Source organism: Alosa pseudoharengus, unplaced genomic scaffold, assembly GCF_046254945.1.
Source record: "Alosa pseudoharengus isolate Yale_2024_CS ecotype anadromous, Long Island Sound unplaced genomic scaffold, YU_APseudo_1.1 YU_APseudo_1.1_scf_11, whole genome shotgun sequence".
NCBI classification, from domain to species: Eukaryota; Metazoa; Chordata; class Actinopteri; order Clupeiformes; family Clupeidae; genus Alosa; species Alosa pseudoharengus.
The window spans coordinates 27,114,836-27,141,425 of NW_027468576.1; the positions used below are offsets into that span (position 1 = coordinate 27,114,836).

At 39.9% G+C, this 26,590-nt stretch overlaps 2 protein-coding genes and 1 long non-coding RNA gene across 3 annotated transcripts; 2 read left to right on the forward strand and 1 right to left on the reverse strand.

Moving 5' to 3' along the window:
- Nucleotides 1-855: 855 nt before the first annotated feature.
- On the forward strand, nucleotides 856-4,430 carry LOC143117121 (uncharacterized). Its single transcript, XM_076278634.1, has 2 exons — nucleotides 856-1,126; nucleotides 2,315-4,430. The coding sequence occupies exons 1-2, from the start codon at nucleotides 1,124-1,126 to the stop codon at nucleotides 3,974-3,976; spliced, it is 1,665 nt and encodes a 554-aa protein (XP_076134749.1). The 5' UTR covers nucleotides 856-1,123; the 3' UTR covers nucleotides 3,977-4,430.
- An 8,762-nt stretch (nucleotides 4,431-13,192) lies between these two features.
- On the reverse strand, nucleotides 13,193-14,145 carry LOC143117122 (uncharacterized). Its single transcript, XR_012985951.1, has 3 exons — nucleotides 13,984-14,145; nucleotides 13,684-13,751; nucleotides 13,193-13,464 (listed from the first exon to the last, which is right to left on the reverse strand). It is a non-coding gene; the product is annotated as an uncharacterized LOC143117122 (long non-coding RNA).
- Nucleotides 14,146-18,262: 4,117 nt separating this feature from the next.
- LOC143117120 (uncharacterized) lies at nucleotides 18,263-26,324 on the forward strand. The gene is made up of 2 exons (XM_076278633.1): nucleotides 18,263-18,903; nucleotides 19,680-26,324. Exon 2 carries the CDS (start codon nucleotides 19,685-19,687, stop codon nucleotides 22,112-22,114), a length of 2,430 nt encoding a protein of 809 aa, XP_076134748.1. The 5' UTR covers nucleotides 18,263-18,903; nucleotides 19,680-19,684; the 3' UTR covers nucleotides 22,115-26,324.
- Nucleotides 26,325-26,590: the final 266 nt, after the last annotated feature.

The following is a 26,590-nucleotide window of genomic DNA, read 5'->3' on the forward strand; positions in this document are numbered from 1 at the left end:
AACTCGTTTTTTTTTATCTTGATATAAGATTAATAACACTTAGATTTTGTTAGATAAGCAGTTTTTGCAGTGCAGGTTCAAGTAACCCTCTGCCTATAGACCTGGTCAATGTAAGAGATACTAAAGGGCTTGCCAAAATAGGGCCATACAAGGCCATAGCTTCGGCAATGATGTTGCATACCAACCAAACTCCACCCATCACCCCTTCCTTACTCCTGGCTTTTTAATTACAAGACGGCTGCCAGTGTAACTAATGAAAACCATACTTCAGTTGGACACAAAGCAAGACAAGTATTTCATGGGATTTTCCCCCTTCAAAAATGATTATACATAATGTATATGGAATCAGATTCCATTAAGGATTATATACCCAAATTAGATTCATTATTAGCACTAATTTTTAGAACAACATGTAAAGGAATGTGGCCTCTGTCTTTTGGTGGTATGCACCCTGTATACAATGTCAGTTTAAATTCTTCTTAGAGGTATTCTTGAAGACTGCCATACGGTAACTGTCTTTATCTGGTCTGGGGCTTAGCTATATTTATGGCGTGCCTGGCAGTCACAGCCCACACAAAAGCATGATGGGATACAGCCAGTGAACTCATGGAGCGCTGTCTGTGTAAAAGAGTGAAAAGCTCGCTGTCAGCATGGCAACAGACACACGCACACACACACGCATCCAGCCTGAGTTCCAGTCACCCCTCCCCAGATGGGTGAGGCCCTCCTCAACCAGTAGTTTCCCCATAGTTACCAATCGCTTGTGTGTGTGTGTGAAAGAGAGAGAGTGGAAGAGAGAGAAGCTGGGAGGGGAGCTAGCGAGAGTCAGAGAGCGAGAGAGTGGTTTGGAGAGAGAGGAAAATGGGGAGGTAACTTTTGTTGAAAGTTCACCCTGTTCCTCACTCACGTAAAATCTTGATGTCATAGATGCTCAGACAAATAGAAATCAGGTGGACTGGAAGTGACTAAAATCTGACTAATGCATACCGGTTGCTATTAAAAGCCAGGGAAACACCACACTATCAATTCAGAGGGGGGAGGGACTGGATCGCATACCAGCTTTGTTCTCTACTCTCCAAAGCAAAACATTATTTCAGCAAAGCTAATCATCTATTCCAGCCTGATGGTAAGTAATCCTACTCCTTTTTTATGGGATGTGTGACACAGTACAGACCTGTGGGGACTTTACAAAGCTTAACAAATGGCAGTTTGTTGCCTTTAGTAGGTATTACTGTGAGGTTTGTTAAGATCCACTCTTCAGTACTTTTGAAAACTAATACTATAGGAATAGAGGAGGAGGAAAAAACATCACAGTCGATGTTGGACTGGAAACATTTTTTGTGGATTACGCTGTCAAAAATTCCACCCATGTCCTGATTCTGGTTTGGCGGGTCTCATAAAATGACCTGAAAGAGCAACTGTTTCTTTTTATTTTCTCCCTGGATGGGCACATTCTCTCTTTCACGTTTGACTCTTGCTACTTGAAAGTATATACCATTGCCAATCAGAAAAGAATATGGGTCTACATGCATGTATGGTGTGTAAGTAGTAAAACCCACAACCATATTTAGAAAACTTCTCTTTCTTTTTTTGGGAGGGTACTTTGGAAATTGTGTTACCCAGCAATCACAAATCTTTTTTTTTATTTGTATACCGTATCATGTTGGATATACCACATAGAGCTTTAAAGCTCAAATTGAACGATTTGCTACTTTTTTCAGATCTCTGTTAAGGTTTGCTGTACATTTCCAGATATTAAGAGGCATTTATTTTTCATCATGTAGCATTGAGATAATGTTCAAATTAGTTGTAAACAATGGTTATTAGTTGTTAGATTGATATCATTGGAACAAGTATTTAGATTTATAATAACTAAATGTTTCTTGAGAGGTCCACTTCAATCATTTGTTTATCCAACTAGTAGAGTTGTCATCTCACTCTCTGGGGCAGATGTACTATCACTTTTGTGCCCACTTGAGGCTAATTTTCTTTGCAACGTGCGCTTAAAAACATGCCGTGGTATGTACAAACAGGCCACACTTGAGTAAAACCGAAAACTATAGTTCACAAATTGCGGTAGGGTGTGGAGAAAGGCCCTGATTACCTGATGAACGGCAGGTTTGATAAATACCACGTAAACTGAAGAAGCTCAGCGTTCGCTTTCTGCGGGTTGGCCATGGCGCTGATAATGCTGCGTTTACAAATCTACGTACATCTGGCTCTGACTTTAAAACTAAAATAAAACTGTTCTTATGACTCATTGTTCTTATTACTTACAATAAATTAAACTAACTTTTCCTCTTTTTACTTTAAGGTGACAATGGATCTGCAAGTCCACATTTTTCTCATTTCTGCAATCACTGCCCTCATTGGGGCCTGCCCGGATGAATGTATTTGCCGGGATAGAAAAGTCTTATGTCAAGGTCGGATAATTACACAGTTTCCATCAACTGTCCCTGTGGAAACAAGTTACTTGTTCATCTCAAACACAAATATCTCCTTACTGAAACCTGCAGACTTTGAGAACTTTGCAGAGCACCTCACAAATGTAGCTGTGAAGGACACAGATATCAAAGAAGTCTTGCCCAAAACTTTTCACCACACCATCAATTTGGAGAACCTGGTATTTCTAAGAACACAGCTTGTGTCCCTTCCTGAAGACCTTTTTCAAACCTTACATTTACTGCAATCATTTGCTTGTAATGAGAACAACATACAGTCGTTACCTCCCTCACTGTTCTCACCACTTAAAGTCAATACTAGTCTAATCAATCTAGATCTCAGCAAAAATCAGTTAACTTCATTGCCAGACAATGTCTTCAGTGGACTTCATAATCTCAATCACCTGCGGTTGAACAAAAACCACCTTAAGGAACTCCCAGCTGGTGCATTTGATGACCTTGAAAACCTTCAAGTCTTAGCACTTCAGGATAACCAAATTGCTCAATTACCAGCAAACTTGTTCTCTAATCTTCAGAAACTTCAAAGCCTATTTCTTTCCAATAACAAGATTTCTGTGCTTCCTGAGGGTATCTTTACAAGCCTACCAAGTCTTAAAAGACTTTCCCTATATCACAACGAATTGCAAAAGTTGTCTTATGGTACTTTCGGACCTATGCTCATTGACCAGCTGTGGCTCTATGATAACAAATTAAGCACTTTGGAAGACGATGTATTCAGCAATCTCACCAGCGTTAAACTTCTGGTGCTCAGCCGAAACCAGATTGAGTCCATCTCTGCTAATGCTTTTAGTGGTCTAACGGAAATACAGGAAGTGTCTCTGCACACCAACCGTATCATTAATATTAAGAAGAGTACATTTGCCAATCTTCCCAAACTGGCCAACATTTCTTTGGAGCACAACAAAATTGAGTCAATCTCTGCGGATGTTCTACAAGGTGTGTCACATATACACCAATTGGATTTGCGAAATAACTCTTTCCAAAATCTAGATCAGGACTTTTTGGAGTCTCTCCACATCGTGGATGAAGTGCTTCTGACTTTGAACCCCTGGAAATGTGACAAGGACATTATTCCTCTCAGGGACTGGTTGAAACAGTTTCCCCTAAAAGTGCCTAGCTCAGAAGGTATATTGTGCCTGGGACCAACATCACTCTCGGGTTTTGTCATCAGGGACATACCAGATAAGGATCTTATCCAGCCAACGACCCAAGCCCCGACCGAGGTGGACCCTGTGACCCCAACAGAAAAGAGGAGAAGACCACACACAACCCCACCACGAAGAAGTACACCCCTACCCACCATCAATGCCACTACAAAATCAGACCAGGGTGAGGACACCAGTAGTGGACAGGGCAATGGTACAAGCCAGTTACAGGACAATCATTTGATCATCATTACAGTGGTCTGCATGGCCGTCGTCGTCAGTACCATTTTAGGCGTGGCCTGCTGGAGGAGGTACAAGAGAGATAGCAGAGACTTGCACCAGCAGCCAAAGTCAAACTCAGTCATCTAGCCCATTTTACAAAAGCTTGAAATCAGAGGTATTTGACACTGCTCCAGCAGATCTGTCCTTCTCTTTGTGTGGGTACCTCTGCATTAAACATAAGACCAGCACTGTGCATTTCCGTAGGACTGAAAGTCAGTTCTTACACGTACTGAAATAAAGACTCTTTTGGACAAAGACTTTGGTTAGATTTCCATTTAGTCAAAATATCCTAAAACGCTGCTTTAAAGCTCTATCATAGATTCACTTTGGCCTTTGTGATTTAAATGATTTGAAATTCTTTATATATATTTTGAAAGTGTGCATTTTTTTTAGTAAATTGAATGTTGAATTTTAATATCTGCTTAAATTTGATTCAAACAAATGCATTGGTTTGAATGTGCAAACTGCTATGGAAATGAAGATATGTCATACTGTAATAAAGTAACACCTGGCATCAATGTGTCAAAAGTGTATTACTAGGCATGTGTATATTATAATGTTTCTACCATATCATGTTCACTACTTCAGTCCTTTGCGTGACCAATAAATCCTTTCACTCTGATATGTGGGCTGTAGCATACAACTAAATTTAGATCAAAGTCACTGACAGCAAATGTCAAGCATGCCAAGTCATAATCTACACTATAGGAAGCAAGTTATTCCAGTATGAGCTATGCTGTGCTAGTGTGAAAGAGTGACAATGAATTGAACTGATATCATTATTGTCGTTAATTGTCATGGATTTATACATAGTAGTCATTTGCCAGATTATTTTATTTTTTATATGTGTTGTGCCATGTAGAACCCAATTATATAATATTTTTCCAATAATGTAATAACTCCCAATAATGTAATGAAAATCTCTTCTAAAAGGGATATTCCACCAGGGGAATTACACTCATTTTACACCTCCCCTTAGAGTTAAACAATTGATTTTTACCTTTCTCCAGTTCCTCCAGCCATTCTCTGAGTGATACCACTTTTAGCTCCAGCCTAGCATTGATCATTGAATCAGATTAGACCATTAGCATCTCACCTGCTTGCATGTTTAAAAGTGACTAAGATTTCCGGTAATTTTCCTATTTAAAACCTGTCTGCTCTCAAGCTAGAAAGTGTAATAAGACCAATGGAAAATGAAACATGGTGATTTTCTAGGCTAATTTGACATGGAACTATACTCTCATTCAGGCATAATAATCTAGTCACTAGCCAATTTGTCTGCTGCAGTTAAACCTTGTTGCTGGGGGGGGGGGGGGTATTTTCAGGTGCTGCATGATATCATTGTGCTGCTGCGCCCATGGTGTTCCTTGATTATTACGCTGGAATGAGAGTATACGGTGTACGTGAGAACAGGAAAGTTTCCATTTTCTTTGGTCTGATAACGTGTTTTGGCTTTTGACCACTTCAAGAAGTCACCATAAATAGGCCATCCACTCCTAATTATTCTGAAGAAATTTTAGCCAAGAGTTTTAGCAGGAAAACCTAAACAGTCACCTAAACAGTTGTTGCTGACCAGCGTCCTCAGGGCCGCGTTTGGGCATTGGGCAAAGGGGCTGCTGCCCCGGGCCCCGGCCACTAGGGGGCCCCGACGCGGGACATTTAAAAAAGAAAACAAGTGTCTTATCGTCACCTGTCTTTGCCCGTATCAATGCATGCTATCACAGACAACAATGACTTCACATGAGACAATTAGGAAATATGAAAGCGGAGCTCGAAAAAAGAGAGAGCTTCAGCCAGACGTTCTCAGTAAGGCGCGCCAAAACCACGGCCGTACGCACTGTGCATATCAGCCAGGCTACTCAACAACGAGAGAGAATTTCCCCTGTGTGCGTGTATTCACACCAAATTGGTATAGGCTACCATAACTTCTCAACTCTGCACAGTAGCCTATTCCATTAACTGCATGCCAGTAGGCTATTTACAATTTTCTGTAAAGTAAAGTTTGTAAAGTTATCAAAATCAACTTAATGCAGAACTATGCACACGCGCACCTTTTGTTTGAGCAGGAGAGATACACAGGCATGCTACAGAAGTTGTAGGATAGCTTGTTGTTTTCTATTACTATCTATGCTGGTTATCAGCACACAATGGTATGAGCTAATTCATTAACTCGAGACTCATCATGGATATAACACATTTTTTTAAACAACGAAAACAGAAAGGATGGAGACAGCAAAGCGAGAGGAGTTATTTCCAGTGTTGGGCAAGTTACTGAAAATTTGTAATTAGTTACAGTTACTAGTTACTTCTTTCAAAAGTAATTCAATTACGTTACCAATTACTGTATATCAAAAGTAATTAGTTACTAGAGAAAGTAACTTTTGAGTTACTTTTAAGTCTGCTTTTAAAATGTCAATATGAACAGTACTGAACAGTCACACACACAATAAACCTAATTTTTGGACCTATTTATTGTAGTTTCAACGGGCCTTCAAATCAATAGCCTTGTGCATGAGTTCTCAAACTTTTTCCGACCACAAAACATTCTACAATGCATGAAGGCCTCCCTGACCTTGTTTTGCACCACCCTCACCATCTAGGTGGTTTGATAGATATGTACAGTACACTGCCTACTGCTTGCCTACTACTTGCCTTCTGCAATATAGTAATAAGTTATTATTATCATTATTATTGCAATCCTTCTGTAGGCTACATGGAATTCGTTCAATGGGATGTAATGTGAAACAATGTTAAATGGCCTATTTTCAAAGCAGTTATTGTCTGCTCACACACACATAACCTTAGGTTATCCTCATCCTGCTTTGAACGCAGTTGTATTATATAGCATTTTAAGCACCACCAGTTTGGGAAAAGCCTGCGCTGCACAAGTGCTGACCTACCGAAATAAGTTCTAATGCATCCGAGAGTTTGGGATTGTCGCGCACTATGCAGAAGGTTACTCTTCAGCTGATAAGGTGTTCCAGAGAGAAGTTGCATGTTCCGTCGCAGACAAATGAATCCATAACACCATGGACGTCAATTCCGATGTAAACATAGCCTACTGTGCAAATAACTCGTCGCTGTTACGTACGGTAGGCTATTTGGAGGTTTCTTTATCTGGTAAGTGAAATCTGCATTTTCCTCTCGAGTTAAACGTGTGCTTGCTTGTGCCAAGGCTATATATAGGCTACCGTAGCCTATTGGTGTTGTGGCGTGGCTATGTTGTAAGAATGAGAAATTGATATAACAAGGCTTTTGCGCAATAGGCGAAAAAGAGCGGAGATAAACAACAATGCGCTTTTACTGTAGTGGAGCTTAGATGGAAACGAAAGGGAAAAGGCTTTTAAGATGCCCATTTAAATTGTAGCGTAATGCACTCTTGTGTGTTTTAGCATAAATCCGAAATAAGGAGGAATGTGAGGAGGCTCCTATTAACTGTAAAGAATGCATCTGCAATCTAAACATGAAACACAATCGCTGGAAACACAGCTAAGGTCGGGAGACAAAGCAGCAAATGTGCATCTTGTCTGCAGTCGTTCATTCAAGATCAACAGAGTAACGCAAGTAACGAACTCTTTGAAATTTCAGTAATTGTAATTGCGTTACTGGATTTACAAAAATACTTCGTTACATGCTGTTACTTTGTAACGCATTACTCCCAACACTGGTTATTTCAAATGGGCAAACTGCAAGCACAAGGTAGGCAAGATTATTGCTTGTCAAAACGTTAGGCTAGCATTACCACTGTTTAGCCATAGGTGAATGTAGCCTTGCTAGAACAAAATTAGGTAACTTTAGCCTTTATAGGGCTATACAAAGTTGTCCAAAAAATAGGTCGTTGTTAGGCGTTCCCAGCTAACACATGACGTTGCAGCAACTTCGCCATAAAGTTGTCATTTGGTCACCGCGACATTACCTTCTGGCTACGTTGTTGCAACATCACAGATACTTTGCAAGACAATGTTGTCACTTGGTGTCATTAGTGACATTGCAGCGACATTGTGACCTGGTCAGCTGATGATGTTGCAATTTGGTACCGTTAAGAACGGTGCCACAACATTGTGATTAGGTCAGCTGGTGACATTGCCATTTGGTGCTGTGGAAAATGTTTCCACGACGTCTGCCTATGACGTTGCCATGTAGTATTGTGAGTGATGTTGCCACAACATCATGATCAGGTCAGCTGATGACGTTGCCATTTAGTATCAGGAAATGTCCCCGCGACGTCAGCCAATGACGTTGACATGTAGTATTTGGAGTGATGTTGCCACAACGTTGTAAACGGGTCAGCTGATGACGTTGACATTTGGTTCCGTGGGAAACGTCCCCGTGACGTCAGCCGATGATGTTGCCATGTAGTATTTGGAGTGATGTTGCCACAACATCGTGATTAGGTCAGCCGATGACGTTGCCATTTGGTGCTGTGGGAAATGTACCGGCGACGTCAGCCGATGATGTTGCCATGTAGTATTTGGAGTGATGTTGCCACAACATCGTGATTAGGTCAGCCGATGACGTTGCCATTTGGTGCTGTGGGAAATGTACCGGCGACGTCAGCCGATGATGTTGCCATGTAGTATTTGGAGTGATGTTGCCACAACATCGTGATTAGGTCAGCCGATGACGTTGCCATTTGATGCTGTGGGAAATGTACCGGCGATGTCAGCCGATGACGTTGCCATGTAGTATTTGGAGTGATGTTGCCACAACGTTGTAAACGTGTCTGCTGATGACGTTGCCATTTGATGCCGTGGGAAACGTCACCACGACATCAGCCGATGACGTTGCCATGTAGTACTGTGAGTGATGTTGACCCAATGTTGTGAACTGGTCAGCTGATGACGTTACCATTTGGTGCCATGGGAACCGTCCCCGCGACGTCAGCCGATGACGTTGCCATGTAGTATTGTGAGTGATGTTGCCACAACATTGTGAACTGGTCAGCTGATGATGTCGCCATTTGCTACCATGAAGAATGGTGCCACAACATCGTGATCAGGTCAGCATTTTACCTATTGGTCGGGGATCGAACCAGCAACCCTTCGGTTTCAAGTCCTGACCAGTAGGCCATGACTGCCCCAAATTAGTTAGAAATATCCACCATAATGTATTCAGATGTATATGGGGAAATGTATTGGTAATATTTGTAAAGATATATGTACATATATATTGTAACATATATGCACAATATATATATGTATATATGAGACCATGCACATACAATGTATGCACAATACATATGTGGTGATATATACAGTATATGTACATTACATGTAACATCTAAAATATATGAGTACTTACAGTTTTTCTCAGTTGCTAAAACACTAAAATCTATTGGCTGAAGAAAGTTCTCAGTTGCTTGAACTCATTAAGCTAATTATTCAGTCTGTTGTCAATACCTTAAACCATTTCACATGGTAAAACACAATTTTTAGAAAAACTTTAAACACTCATTCTCAAAACACATTCTGCACTAATGCTCATGTACTGTATCCATACTGGTAAACACAAGTGGCAAAAATGAAATAGAAATAGACATACACATGTCATCGATTAAACACAACCACTCAAAATTGATTTCACTTGTTTCAAATGATGTGACAAAACCAATATACGCCAGTTCAGAAAGCAAACAGGTTGTTGAAGGTGGGAATGAAAATGGATAGAAGAAACTATGTAAGAGGACGAGTGCATATGCAAGGTGGGGGATGAGGAGGAAGGGGATGATGGCAAGAAAAATGATTTTTATTGGACACTGTAGTACAGTGCATTGTAGGCTGTATACTCTACAATACTGTAAACAAATCGTATGGCCCTGAACATTGTGCTTTCCATTTGTTTACAGTACTGACTGCTCAATAGATTTTGACTGGTGCAAGTTCATATCAACAAAGAACAAAAATCAAAGGACAAGTTTGTGAGATGCAGGATACTGTAAAAATGGAGGTACAAGGAGGAGGAAGAACAAAAAAATGCAAAGAGCAAAGCAAAGTAGTAATTTCTACTATATGTTTCCTGTTTTGAGGCGAAAGTTTGATTTTGCAAGAGGAGTCAGAGGTTTTGTAAATAGTGCTTGTAAATAGGGTTTTATATTTAATGCTTTAAGAAAATGGAGCAAAGTTTCAGAAATTGTGTTTTAGCAATTGAAAAAAACTGTAATTGTCGTCACTTGTGTTTACCAGTATGGATGACATGTGCATTAGAGTTCAGAATGTGTTTTGAGAATGCGAATGTGTTTAGAGTTTTGCTGAAAAGTGTAAGTGGGATCTGCAAATTGTGTTTTACCATGTGAAATGGTTTAAGGTATTGACAACAGACTGAACAATTAGCTAAATGAGTTCAGGCAACTGAGAACCTTCTTCAGCCAATGGGTTTTAGTGTTTTAGCAACTGAGAAAAACAGTGAAAAACTGTAAAAAGTATTTCATAATGAGGGGGGAACTAATAAGGTGTCTCTTATTTCATGTTGAGGTTTGCTTCCCAGCATGCATTGCAAGTCAGTTGCCTCGTTTATAGGCTATTATTGTTATTGATTTTGAAACAATATGGTTGAAACAGTTTAGCTTAGGCTCAACTCTTACTGATGTTTTGAACAATAAATTGAATAGTTTATTTTAAAAAAAAGAAACCGTGGACGTGAAACTACTAGTTCTAACCCAGTATAAAAGTCCAGCTGACAATTCCATTGTGTATTTTGTTGAAGGACATAAGCCTGAATGGTTGAAAATCAGCTACACACACAGTGTTGGGCAAGTTACTTCAAAATCGTAATGTACTATGCATTACTTATTACTGTCATTTCAAAGTAATTTGTTACATTATAATATTACTGTCTCTGAATTGTAAGGCATTACACTACTATTGCATTACTTTTAAGTTACTTTCACCAAAATATCTAGAAATATGGATTTGCCATTCTAAATGCAGTTTATTACGCTCAATGCAGCTTGCTCTTCCAAGGGAGGGAGATGTGGTATAGCATAATGACTGAGCTAGGCTTAAGGCAACAGTAGAATGCAATAGGCGCAGTGCTCATAATGCAATACATGGAACAATCATAGTCAGAATTTTGTTAAAAACCGACAAAAGGTCAAAGTCTGGTAAATTGTGATAGAAATACTGTAACTTTAAGGCCTAGGCCTACTCATTAAAATCAATAGAGAGCCTACTATATTGTAAAGCTTTTGTGGCCAAAACGGGTACTACACTACTTTCTTAATGTCTAGTGACATATCAGGGCAATTTTATGATTAATTGAAATTACATACGGTTCCTTTAAAGGGGACATATTATGCAAATTTCACTTTTTGCATCCTTTTGTACCTCCATTTGGGTCTCTACTGCTCCTAACAACACTCCACGCGTGAGTCAGTTGAACGATTTTGGTGTCAGGAATCATAGGCTTCTATGAGCCATTTTCTGGCTCCCTTAACCTGACGTCAAAATAAGGGAATTTGCATAGAATCACCCTGGCGCCACCCCTCACCTCCATATAGCCCCACCCACCCAATTAGTTGAAGATCCGCCATTAGTTTGCTGGTTTAACGAGCACGGACACCAAGCGCAATGACTACAAGCAAGAGCAAGTCACACATGAAGTGTTGTGTTGTTGGCTGCACAGAACAACACAAATCCTTGCACTTTCTCCCAGCCAAAGACGACAGAAGAACCGAGTGGCTCCACTTCATTTTCGATGGCCATGTTCCAGCAACAGTCGGCAAAAATCTTGTGTGTGGAACCACTTCAAGGCAGACTGCTTTGAAAACCTAGGACAGTACACTGAGGGATTAGCCATCAAACTTCGTTTGACAGAGGGATCTGTACCTACTGTCCGTGGCAAGTCACAAGATGAGAGACATGTAAGTACTTTCAAATAATGACTTTTGTGTTCCTATCGCAGTTACGCATGAACCAACGTTAGGTTGTTCGTGTTTTGTCATTTAAGCACAAGCTAACGCAAACATTACGGCTAACGTTAGCCCTGCATCTGCTTGGAGTGAGCATTTTCTCCATTCCAAATTGCAAATGCAGCACACAGCTGATCGAGTCATATTTGACAATCCCAGTCAATAATATCTGAAAGTAATGATTGTTAAAATGTCTAGACGCTAGACCTCCATTAAATATTGTCATGTTATCCACAATTGAGGCGACCAACAGCTAAAAGCCCTTAGTATAAGCTAATGTTAGCTTGTAGCCTCACTTTATAACGTTATCCAGTGTTTGCACATTTCCCCTATAGCTCTATTTCATTTAAGCTGCAAGGGTTTGTCACAATTTGTAGTCGTTTTGTCCTTACTGATAAGGAGTTAGATATGGTCATGTTATCTACAATGAAGGTGGCCAGTAAGCTCTTGGTCTAGGCTAATGTTTGCTGTTGTAAATAACGCGAGATATAGTACTGACAGTGCAAGAAGTTGTAGCCTCAGTTTTTAGCTCAAAGTAAACGTGCATATTATGTGCATGCCATTATTTTCATGTTTGGTTTTCTCTTTACTGCGCAAGACTCTACCTGGCTGCTCTGCATTACAATGAGGATGCTGCACGAGACCAGGCCACCTTATCCTTTGGGGACCCTCTCTACAGGATGCATTTCCCAAAGTACAGGGAGAGTGCAGGGTGAAACCCATCAAAACCGAGACAACATTCCATAAGTTACATCATTTTTTATTTATCAACAATAATATCTGTTCATTTTGCATGCTATTGCACTATGGTGGTACAATGAACAAAACAATAAATACATGTACAATGAAATACTTTACAAACTATGTACATAGTTACAGAAGTGTGTGTGAAATATTGCACAGGGTATGTGGAACACTTGATGGGCTTCATCATGGGCGAGGTCTTTGTGGACCAAGAAGCATACAGGGAGGAACTCCTGAAAATAAGCATTCCTCCGGACCTGTCCTCAGAGTTTGAGCACCCAGAGAAGGAGGAGGAGGTGATCGCCAACTATGTGTCTCGCTTCAATCCAGGGGAGGCAGTTTGAAGCCCACGTATTGTCCTTGGCTGTCAGGAAACTCCAGACGAACACGCAGGACCACACATGACGGGATGACGACCCTTATTCTGCATCCAAGGAATCCCCAACACCAACAAAGCTCCTGTAGGCAAGCTATCTGTAACGACTAAAAAAAAAAAAAAAAACATTGCAGTAGTTAGCAGGTTACATAATCTGTCAGTTCTGTCAAAAGTGCAAAGTGCACAAAGTGCAATTGTCATATTGCATATGTCATGTTTTATTTCTGTTTTGTGTAATAAATATATTGTAATTTTATTTATATTTAAAATGTGTCACGAGTGTATGTTTGATACCTGCTGAATTTGCAGACAATAGCCATACATAAAAAGAAAGAAAACAACAATTGGGGCATGTGTTGGTGTGTAAGGCCATTAGTGACCTATGAACATTAGTAAGACTAACATCTGCTTTTGCTGATAAAAACGGTAGCCTGTCACTTCTCATAAACACTGGGAAAAACGAATAAGTAGCTTAATAAATAACACATACTGCTCTATTCCCCGTAGCCGTAAGGCCCCATGGTCAGCTCTGTATATGTTCAGTGCGTTCTGAAGAGAATAAACATTCAGGCACACCGTATAAACCCGTCTGCTGCAGACGTCGTGTGATCTATAATGGTATGGTAAGGTGAGTGCTATGCTAGCACAGTCCCTAGCATTATTCGTAAATGAGTGAGTAATATGGCAGCATACTCGCTAGCTCATTTATAAATAAGTTAGTAACACGGTAAGATATTTGCAGGCCTTTCTGTATCTTAGAAAAGTTACCTGTGTAATCTCCTGGCAGCATATACTCTGCCTCAGTTGGCACTGCCCAACAATTTCCACAAGCACACCTATATAATAATTAAAATAATAATAATAATAATAAAAGCTAATCAAGTGCTGTGAATCTAGTGAAGTTTCAAATACAAGCAAATGTTAAATATTGTAAAAAGACTGGCTTTGTCACGAAAAATTACATTACGTTTACTTCGTAACAGGCTGAACAGGGTGAAGGCTAATAGCCAAGACTAATTTGGCACGTAGGAGAGATAGCATATACATTGATTTAAAAAGTTAACAAACCATTTAGAAACTGCTTGCAGCATTCGTGAAGGTGTTTCTGCAGGTGGCTCCTCTTCATCTTGATCTGGGTCCGACTCTGGGTCGAAAATGTTGGGCTAGAGTGCGCCTCTGTATTCTGTCATTTTCACCCAAGCAGTGGAGGTTTTCACGTGAAGAAAACGAACAGCGTAAACATCTGACAGGGGGGGCGTGGTCAGCAGTAGCTTATTTGCATAAAAGTGATAGAGTCCTTAAACGGCTCAAATCCATAAAGGGACTGAAGCTGGCAAGAATTAGGCTGCAGAGATCTCTTTATGTGAGATTGATTTTGTGCAAAAAACTTTATGAACATGTTTTGTATAGCCCATAGACCTATTCTAACTTGTTTAAAAAGAGGTATAATATGTCTCCTTTAATAAAGACATGTCAAGATGGTGGCCTGCTGGCCATTTCGGTGCCCTAAGTGAGTGGCTTTGAGTGAGTGACATTTAAATGATAACTCAAACACCTAAAGTAAAATAAAAGGCCTATTATTTACAGACCATTACTGTGTATTTTTAAACATTAATTTCTGAAGAAATGCTGTTTTACTTATAAATGGTGCACTGTCACTTTAAGAGCATTGATCTTTACGTTGTCATAATGCCCTTTTGCCAGCTCTTGTTTTTACAAGCCTTATTTGTTTGAGTTACATTGATAGCACAATATTAACAATAATATGCACATTGCTTTGGAAATGGAAGTATGCAATGACATGTTGCTTCACATTTCGTTTTGCGAATACAAGTGAATTATGAGCCTGGTTTCCACCTAGCTACAGTATCTGAATGGAATGCGTTTCAGTCGACTCAGCATATCATGTGCTTCATGTAGCCTAAATGCTTGGAAAATGAATGATTGAAGACCCACCAATTCTAGTACTACGTGGTGATTGAGAGAACCCAAAAGGTATCAAACTTGCATGTAACATCGTGTTAGTGCATTTTGACATTGTAAACGTTATTGATGAAGAGTGAAACGCAGTTTGCAGTAAAGCTACTATTCATTGGTTACATTTGGGTCCTTTGGTGCCCAACGCAAAGTGCGTGATGCGCGTGGTGGGAGCGGTGGCACTGCCAGGCTACACAATCTTTTTCTGCATTTCTATCCCTTTATTCTCTTCAATTCAAGTTCACAGCACAAAAGCATAGTTTGTGTTTTATCAGGAATCAAAAAGATTAGCGTGGCACTACTTTAGATGTTTCATTAATTTACTTGTGCTATTTCGCGAGTTGAGAGATCTTTCGGTTTCGCTATTAACTATTATGTCCTTCATAGCCTTGTCTCTGACAAGCTGAAAATAATGAGCGTAGGCTTCGGTGTATTCCCGCAAATAGAGTCCGCCTGCGAGTCTGCTGCAGCCACAGTCATATTCAACCAGTATCAGGAGATAACGTTACTATTTTGCGCGGATTTCTTCTCCTCTGTTCTCGCGTGGTATTTGCGAATATGTATCAAAACAAAACAAGCGCTTAATTTTTAAACTGCATTGTAACGCGCGTTACTGAAGTTTGTACCGAGTAAATATTACCCACATTTTTTTTTTGTAATGCCTTACATTACCACGTTACCGCAAACAGCAATATATTACAGTAATTACATTACTTTTGTAACGCATTACTCCCAACACTGTACACACATAAGGTAAGTTCCAGACTGTATGTAATTAATAGCAATGGATAACCATGAAGATGTGATCTGATGTTACATAGGTTGTCTCTCTCCCACAGTAACAGTAATATCACCCAGATCAAAGCATTCGCTGTGCCTACAGGTATTAATTGGCCTATGTACAAGTGCTGTAAGAAGGGTAGTTGTCATGTAAGGCACATACTATAATTTTATTATTGTTGCGGTTACGGATTGGCAAGTTACGTTGCGGTCCACTTGCGACGTTGCCGCAATGTTGCCTGAAGTTGTTGTTAAGGACTGGCGACGTCGGTAACTTACGTTACGGTTACGAAACAGCACCTTTCAATTCCATGTTGCTACAACGTAACCTGATGTTGCAGATACGGATTGGCAACGTTGGGGAGTTACGTTGCGGTTACGAATTGTCACCTTTCACTTTTCATGTTGTGGCAACGTTGCTGAACAGGACTGGTGGCGTCGGTAACTTACGTTACGGTTACGGAACGGCAACTTTCAACTCCACGTTGCTGCAACGTCACCTGATGTTGCGGTTACGGAGTGGCGACGTTGGGGAGTTACGTTGCGGTTACGAATTGTCACCTTTCACTTTGCATGTTGTGGCAACGTTGCTGAACAGGACTGGTGGCGTCGGTAACTTACGTTACGGTTATGAAACGGCACCTTTCAATTCCACGTTGCTGCAACGTAACTTAATGTTGCAGTTACGGATTGGCAACGTTGGGGAGTGACGTTGCGGTTACGAATTCTCACCTTTCACTTTGCATGTTGTGGCAACGTTGGATACGACGTTGTGGCAATGTATTTTGGGTCATTCAGTTACATTGCAGCAACGTACTGGCAACGTAACTGTGCTAGCTGGGTTGTTGTTATAAAGATATTGCATGTGGATGTTATTAGCCTACTACAGTATGTAGGCTACTTTTTAACCGATCAATGCAGGAACCTAACCGGGACAAATATTATCAAAGCGTTGAAAGTTAGGTGGGTGTGTGCGTACCATCGCATTCATTCCTGCAGGCGCCCTGTCCACTTTTTTCAAAACGAGGATCAAAATAGTGATAAGTCCACGTCTAAGCATACTACCCCTGTCCCTGACAACGTTACCGTTATCGGCTACGACACCCCCCTTGTTTGTATTTGATGTGGTTGGGCTGTGTGCGTGCGTTAGACTGCGTGTTTCAATGTATTTGACGTCGTGGCTGGCTAGGGCTGCGTGTTACAGTGTATTACAGACAGCGTGTTACAATGCATCATGATGTGGCTGTGTGCGTGCGCGCCAAACTCTAGGCTACAATGTTTCATGAGTTCAGAGTTCGGGAGTTGCACATTTTAGTCTGACCTGGGTACCACTGGAAGTTTTCAAGCCTTAGTTGAAGTAATTGATGGTAATAATGTAATATTTCATGGTTGATTTTTTTGTGTGCATTGCCCCATGTTTGTAGGCTACTTGTTTTTTGTATGTTGGTACAATTGTGTTATGTTGGTTATACGGTTCCACCATATAAATGCAAAATTCATTTTTACATTATGTCTGTCATAATTTAATTGTGTCTCTCTCTCTCTCTCTCTGTCTTATGTATATTGATAATAATAATAATAGTAATATATATTGGAAAAAAATGGGGGGGGCCTCGGGGAGGCCTCTGCCCCGGGCCCCAGATGACCTTAACCTGGCCCTGAGCGTCCTTGCAGAGATTGCACCCGATTGGTCCGACTCAATTTGTTTTGGTGTTGCTGTTGCTGTCGATGTCAATCTAAGTCATTTGTTCTCCAAAGAAATCCGTAGTCAAAGATCATTTACACTTAAAGCTGCATTTGGCAAGATTTTTTTTTATCATATTCACTGAAACTGACACTATGCTCCGACAAAACAACATAAATCAGCCAGTTTTAGAAAAAAACAGCACTTCTACCTCCACCTAGAGCCTGTTATTTGTTTTGCAAAAATCCACAGCTCCCGGTTCTTCTGGTCCAATCAGAGCAGGGCTGTGTGATATCTGACTATCAATCACAGTCTGGTGCAGTCTAGTGCGCACTGACGAGCACAAACTCGATGAGAGGGTGCTCGGTGGTAGTAGGGGAGGGGCATGAGAGTTGTAAACATTCAAAATTTTGGCTAAGTCCCCTCAATCTGTCAGACTTGCCAACTGCAGCTTCAAAGCTGATTTTCTCAAAACTTGTTTTTTTTTTGCTGAGACGAGGATAGCTTTCACATTTTGGCCAATATCTCTAGGTTGGCTAAACGAAATTAAACAAATGACCCCTTGTTTTAAACCCTAAGGTCTTTGGATTATGAAAATCCAATAATCCAATTTGTTTTTCGCGACACTGGACTCATTTCATCATGGCACGCCCCATATGTCGTCCAAAGAAAAGGAACAGCATTTTCTCAAAGTAGCATATTCAGACTGACAATCTTTGTGATTTTGCGGGAAGAGAAAGTAAACAATCATGGGTTCTTTAAAGTTACAAATTATAAGCAGAACTCTTTGTAGTGGGAAAAGTATTAAACTAGACTAAAGCTACTACTGTAGACTATTCTGATAGGATGTTTTTTTAAAAGAGGTTATTATGGTCAAACAGAAGTAGCCTAATAATTTACTTCACAACGACTTCGTCAAATTATTATACAAGTGTGATACGGCCAAATTAATTGTAGTGGAATAAGATACACAGAATTGTATGTTCATCAGTTTCTGTTCATCATGAAATAGGCTACAGTTCATTATGAAATAATTGACTGAAACAATTAAATAATCCATTATCACATTGATTAAAAAAAAAATTGATTATTTATTCATCCATTATTTTTGCAGTGCTTCAGTTGCTTGGACTAATGCAGAAAAAAAATATCAACATTCAGTCATGATTAGTGCATAGGCTGCTTTTTTCTCGCTCTCTTCTGGACACTAGAATATCTGTTTGTTATTTTGTTCTCAAATTCTGTGACATCTACACATTTACCAAATGTACATATTTACAATATGCATGGGCTTTATTCATAAGCATTTTCAATATCTTCAGGCTTACAAAAATGTCATACCTTAACAGAAAAAAAAGTCACTGGGTAGAGCTTCATATCTTATCTTTTTAAACAGAAAGTCAGCTGGCCTCGCCTTTACTGGCCAAGTAAAACCACAGAGCCTGTGCCTGCGGCAGCTCAGAGATAAGGCAGGTCGGCTACGTGGTGGTGGTTTCCCTCAGAGTGCTTATGTTCATAGCCTCCTACAAGACATACACATCAATGTGGTATGTATTGTTGTGTTCCTGCAACCTTGGATACTTGTTGTAAAAATGAGAGTTGATACTCATGACTTCTATTTGTACAGATTAATGGTGATATTGAGCAATGACACCAACTTTTCTATTACTGCTAGGCTAAACTGGACTTTATTTAGGGATGTGATTGGAGAATGACAAAAAAGTAGGAAAACATACGGAGCATGGCATGGCATGCCACTGCATCCCCGAATATCTGCTGTAAACACTGCCGTCTTCTTTTACTGACGTTCAGTTACATTGAGAACTGCTCAAAAGTAGGGAACTGCTCTATGCTATCCTTGATACCGAATAACCCCCCTCCCCTCCTCCGCATTTTTCTACAGCTCTGTATGAATCATTGGTCACATTTCTATGTCAGTAAATGGGGAATCCCGGATTAATCCGGAAAAATTACATCCTTGCCTATTGCAGAACACTAGTATAAACAGTCAATCCATTAAGTGAAGTTTTCTTTTGTGGTCCGGTATTTTGTAGTATGGAAATAATACTATTTCCTACCAACATTTTAGACGGTTAAAATACCATAATAATAAAATACCTTATCCAGATCATATATTTTGTTCTGTTGTGTGTGTTTTGGAGAAACTTTCTCTTTTAACTCTTTCTTTAGTCTGTTAAAGAAGCTATTCTTATAACTGACTCACTAAAAAGAACACACACAAACACACACAACAATGCACATACACACACTGTCAATGTTACCACTAAGTAAATACTCCTGTCTTTCTCTCTTTCTTCTTTAGGACAAATGTTCAGACTACACAATTGCATATGCATTTTGCTGGCTTTTTTAACAGGCTACTCTGGTGAGTCTGTGTGTGATCAAGATGACGAAAGCTGTGTCAACCGAGACGTCTATGACAAAAAGTTTACAGCAATCCCGGTCACACTGAAAAAAGAAGGGGCCAAAGAGGTCTTTTTTGTGGGCAGTCCAATCAGTTTAATTCACAAAGGTGCATTTGCCACAAATCCTCAGCTTGAGAAGGTGGAGTTCCTTGGTACCCCTACAGATTCCATTGAGCCTGGAGCATTTGAGGGCTTAAATCACATTAAGACCATTGAGATATCTAACACACCGCTGAAGTCACTTTCTGTGGGAGTCTTTCAGGATTTGACCAGCCTTGAAAGTCTTGTCCTGAAAAGCAACAAAATCCAGAGTTTACAGAAGGGATTGTTTGATGGTCTTGAGAAACTCAAAGATCTACAGCTGCATATAAATGAAATTGCTACCATCGAGGATGGGATATTCGATCAGCTAGAAAATCTTCAGACTCTTCATCTGGCAAAAAATAAACTTAGCTCCATTCCATCATCTCTCATCTCAGAATTGAAGAAACTCAAAGTAATCAGACTGTATGAAAATGAATTACCATCTCTACCTGATGGAATATTTGACAATCTGCAAGAAATAACAGAGATTGCTTTACAAAACAACAAAATATCATACATACAGCCACAATTAATTCTGCATAAAGATAATTTATTAAAGTTACTTTTAGACAACAACCTCTTGACAGAGTTGCCACCGCAGATGTTTGTCAACTTTCCAGTACTTAAAACATTGACACTGCACAGTAATCAATTAACACATCTGCCACCAAACTTATTTGGAGAAATGCCTAAACTTACAGAGTTAAGTTTTAAGAGCAACAATCTCACCACACTTCCTCCAGGAGGTCTGAGTGTCCTTTCAAAGCTCAAAAAATTGGATCTGTCAGATAATCTGTTTGAAACTGTGGCAGGAGAGTTTTTTGTTGGTTTGGAGAAGGTCGCAGATCTTAATCTTCAGAACAATTTTATTACATCCCTAACATCAGACAATTTTGAGCCATTAAAAAACTCTATATCAACCCTGAAACTTTCTAGAAACCAACTGAAATGGCTACCAAATGATGTTTTCAGTTCTCTACCGAAACTGAGTAAATTATACCTCGATGGCAACCCTTGGCATTGTGACTGTAACCTGAAACCCTTTTACGAATGGATGAAATCCAATCCCAAAATGTTAAAATCTGTAGTACTATGTGCCTCACCTGAGTCTTTGAAAGGCCAAGAGATCATAAAACTAGAGGAAAGTGTCCTAATATGCCCCACTACTCTGCCACCTACTACAGCTTTGCACACTACTACCACTCCTATGGCAACCACAACAACACAGATTACTACCATGGAGACAACAACCATGACTACAACACTGCCAAGCACAACACCTACAACTACATTACCAGTAACTACGACAACAACAACAACAACAACAACCACAACATTACCTACTACAACCACAACAATACCTACAACAACACCGCTTATGACAACAACCACACCAATACCTACAACAACACCGCTTATTACAACAATAACCACAACATTACCTACTACAACCACAACCATACCTACAACAATACCTACAACAACACCGCTTATGACAACAACAACCACAACATTACCTACAACAACCACAACAATACCGTTGACACCGCTTATGACAACAACAACACCACCACCAACCACAACATTACCTACAACAATGCTTATGACAACTCCACCAACCACTACTGAACTTACAACAACTTTAAGAACAACAACAATTACAACAACAGAGCCCACAACACCTGTAATTACAACAACTCTGCTTCCAACAACACTCCCAACCACTACACTGGTAGCTACAACACCAACAACCACACCAACTACTACTACTACGGCTGCAACCACAAGTCAAACCACTACTGCTCTGATAACCACAACGTCACTCATAACAACATCTGAACTCACTACAATACCTCTGACCACTAGTATAACCACAACCTTGCCAACAACAACCAGTGCTACCACTACCCAGATGATCCCTACTACTACCACATCACTTCAAACAACCACCCCAACCTATTTCAGTTGTGTCAGCACGCATTATCCTGAACAGCTACTCTCATCTTTATACAGCTCTCCACTTGATGACAACCCCACTGAACGCTGTAAGAAGCAATTCATGTTTTACTCCACTATTCTGACAGTGGAAGCTTTTTGTACTTTAGTACTTGCTAAGTTCACCTACAGCCTATATTGTTCCCTTCAACAAGGCCAGCGACTTTACAATAGGGTCAACCTTACCCACTTCTCTTACAAAAAAGAAATCACCCTAAGACCAGTTCAAGAGATTGAGTCAATTGCTCTATGAGACAGATCTGCTACAGTCCTCACTTGAAAGACCTAAAGGACCGTCATTTTAAACATACTTTGCACCATGGGGTTGCCAGTCATTATTTTCACATTAAGTGTGCTGTCAGTGTATATTACTAGCTGCCCAAGTATAATTGTCCCCCATGTATAATGTTTTTATCTGTCCATTCAAGAGAAGGTGCATTGCAATGTACTGCATGTGGTAAATGTATCATTTCCCAAGAATGATTGGATGGTTTCACCTCTGTACTCTGATCACCTAATGACATGGAGGTTGAGTCTGATGGATCTTTTTGTGGCCTCCTTTACTGTATATGAGCATTTTCATACAAATATCTTTTTTTCAAAGCCATTCTATGCCTTAAAGAGGTTTGAATTGTCAATTCACTTGTCTTTCCCATGTTCAAGAATGACTAGGGCATTTGACCTGTGTCACCAATATGTTCATACCTCAGTGAATAAAATAGGCATGGGGAAAATGCTTCAACATAAGGGGAGGGGGGGGGTCTTTTATCAGTATTATTTCAGCTGTGAAATCTTGTGGAGGAACAGCAGTCAGAAGTGACTTAAAAGATGAACTGATAGTGGTTTTGGGGGAGGCTTGAATTTTAACAGGCCCAGTTGGAGATGGTAGACAAACTCACTCAAGACTCCTCATTATCTGTCATAAAGAAGTAATTTCAAAAGGCCCTGTTTATCACTTTGCCATTTTTACTTCAACAAAGACCATTTATGAACGTTCCAAAATTTGATGTAGTAAGAGGGTTTTGCCTGTACGATTACATTTTGACCATGCTTGTTAGGTAGCAACAAATATCACAGCCTTTTCCAATCTCAGTGCCATGTATTTTGAACCCAACAAACAAACCAGTTTCTTGCTGATGTTAGCCACATAGTGATAAGTGCAGTAACGTTGCGAACACTGTAAATATCAATGTGGTTTGGTAGGCTATGTGCATGGTGTATTTCTGTCAAGTGATTTTTGAGTCAACTGTATTGGTTTTGTGGACATATTTTATGTGGACATATGTTTTGAGGCCTTCTTTTATAGCCTGGTTCTGCCCACCTAGCTCTTCTTTCAGGGAGATATAATCTGGACATCCATAGTTCATAACCGTTTCCCTAAGACAAGAAAAATGTCAGGCCAATCAGCGTTGAGAGGGGAAGACGAAACCAAAACGTATTGTGATAAACAGAGGCAGCAACACATGCAAACATCAAAAAATGCAGTTGGAAAAATGCAGACATTTATTTATATCAAAGGTAGACACACATACATTGTTTCCGGACTGTTGATGCTGTTTATTGTCAGTTTGTAAAGTTTAGGCAAAGTAGGAAGTAACGTTAGGAATCTCTGATCAATGTGATTAGTAAGGCTGGACCAATGATTTCAAAGTTAGTGCCTGTTATGATGCAAGTGTTGCAAACCTTTCCCAATCGAGAGTTCCCAGACTCTCCCAGACTTTGTGAATGAGTGTGGATATTTCCAGGCTATATCTTTTCCCCTTCAATTTCACAATCTAATGTAAATTATAGAGTTTGACTGTGTTACCACTTGTTTGTATTGTTGCATGTAGATAGATAGATAGATAGATAGATGGATAGATAGATACTTAATTGATCCCCAAGGGGAAATTCAAGATACTAGTGCAGTGCCTGTTCAAACATGCTATTCCTGTAGCCCAATTACATGCCTGCAGGTAGGCCTGCTTTAAAAATAGGATGATAGGGAAATACATAATTCCAGGTAAGCATTCAATAATGAATAGGCCTACAGATAATATAATAATATAATAAATGTGAAGTGAGCAGAATTTAAGCATGGCTTAACCATTTTGTGGAATGATGCATCATATGGAATTTGCAACGGTGTGACTCAAAAACAGTCTCTGGTGGCCTATAAGTGACATCACACTCTGTCTGCCACTCGTTGCTTGTCGCTGGTTATGCTTTGCATGTGTGGCATTCATTCTTTAATTCGGGACCATTATCGCTCGTTTCAATTTAGGACCTTGCAGTTGGAATTGTCGTTTGCTTATTCAAAGTCTAAAGACAGTCCAAAGTAGCCTGGGCTATTTGAAGTGGGAGTTTATTGCACATGATTTTTTACGTCATTTTGAAGAGCCACTGCATAGCCTACCTGTGTGTGTTGGCATGTTGGCGTGTTGTTGCAAAATCCGCAGAGTTCTCTTGCACTCGCTTAAGTTTTTACCCCTGTGACCTACACTGATCCAGTTCTGCCAAAGCCCTGCTTTTAGCCTCACTGGTAGCTTACAGTACAGTGCTGTGAGGGAGGGGGAGTGGCTAGCGGCGAAAGCCGATGTGCTTCTTTTACCGATATATTTAACGATAACGTCAAATTTGGCACTGCACTTACTCATGCCCGTAGCAAGACACCTACTAACGGTCAGCGAGATATGCGTGCCACAGACACACAGACATCCGGACACACAGACGCTTCTTGCTTTATAGATAGATAGATGTATATTCAATGTATGTATTGTCAGTAATGGCGGCCTTACATTGTACGATTTTGGTCTGTTTTCACCGTCGGCGATTCAATTTCCAAAGTCGGACAGAAATCATGGAAGTTGTACTGGAATCGTGGCGCGCTCCCGTCAACTAGATCGTTAAGTGTAAGGTGCCAATCTTAGAGGTTTAAGTCAGTCGGAGTCTGTCTTTTTCTAGTTTTGGCTTTAAGACAATATCAAACAAGTATTTTTAGTTGTGGCTCATGCAAATAGTGACGTGACAATATAAAAACCAATAGTGACCTCTCTCCAACACCAAACAGGAAGGTGCAAAGTAGGGGTGGGCGATATATATCGTCTGCGATAATATCGTGATTGTTGTTTTAACAATGTGCAAATTGACATTATCGAGTATTTAAATTACTTATGGGGAAAAAAACACTCGAAATCACGCACTGAAGACTCATACATTCCCAGGAGGTAGGCTATGCGGGAGAAGTGCAGCAGAGCAAGTGTCACATGATCACTAGTGGGTCACAACGTTGTCCCACGCAGCTTAATGTTTATTTTGTGCAGCAGTAGCCTACTTGGGATTTTATGCGGCTACTTCTGTTCAAGTAGCATTGATGAGAGTCACGTTTTTTCCTACACGGTATTATATGGAGATAAAACATTGGCCTTTGAGTATTTTAATCGTCAGTTGTAAAAAAAATAACTATTCTCATGTAACTCTTTTGTAAATGGACTGAAGTTCGCTCTAAATATCTACGTTTACCGATTATGCTAACCGTTAGCATCTCTATGGGATTTCTCATATACATTAGCCATAAGCTAACGGATTAGTTTCTATTCTGTAACTTGGAATGCCAGCCTACGTGATTGCTCTAAAACAAAACATAAATAACTGAGATGTAAGCTACTCTGTTGGTCTGCTCTTAGTTTTACAGTGAATCCTATGTAAAGGTTTGAAAGGAACTTCAGCTTCAGACTTTCTCTTGGGAAACTGTTGGGCCTATTCATCTTCTCTAATGTAGCTGGCTAGACCATGTCATTGCCACACACACAAGTGGGGGCAGAATTGGAAATGTGTCATAGTGACAATGCATTGGTTGATTTGGTTAAAAAGTCACAGGTTAGGTTATTGGTTATTGTAATGATGCTATTCATAAATAATGAGCTGTAAAGTAACTCAGACTTTAACAAAAACAATTTTTTAAAGGATATCGACTAATTATCGTTATCGTCAAAATCACAAAAAATATAGAGAAATTATTTTTTGTCCATATCGCCCACCCCTAGTGCAAAGTAGGCGGCAGCTGTAGCCTATATGATTATTTGTTATTTAATTTCTTATAAATTATTAGTCGGCTATTCCACATGACAGAACAACTCTATATCTGTTAGGGATGTCACACATGAAACACATTGAACCTGCAAGTTGCTCTTTAAGCTTTTCTTCTCCAAACTGTATATCTGATACATGTCTGTATGCCTGATACCATTTTGCTATGTGTTTATATTATTATCTCTGGAAATGTGTTATCATCCCTGGAATCTGGAATTATCATAATCATTGGTACTTAAAAAGGCTATTCATGATGAAGATATGATGAGTAGTCTACAATCAAATTCTTGTAAAAATATTCAATCAAAGTTTACATTCTTAGCTATATCCCCTGTATGACTTATGCTGTTTAGCAAGTAGGCCTAATTAAATACATATTGGTGTTGTTTCTTTATGTGCCTCAGTTCCATTTTGTTGTTAATCAAAACATGACAGAAGACCAGTCCCTCTGATTCCTCCTAGTTCCTCGTAGCTTCCAACACCTGCTTGTACTGGTGCCAGAAAACCATGAGGGGGGTGCTAATTATCTGCTAAAATGGACTGTTTTATTCCCAAGGCTAATTATAAGGCTGAAAATGGGCTTGTGAAATCACACCTGAGCATTTTTTGACAGATCAAATTTGCATACTGTACCATTCTATGACTCCTTTAAGTTACA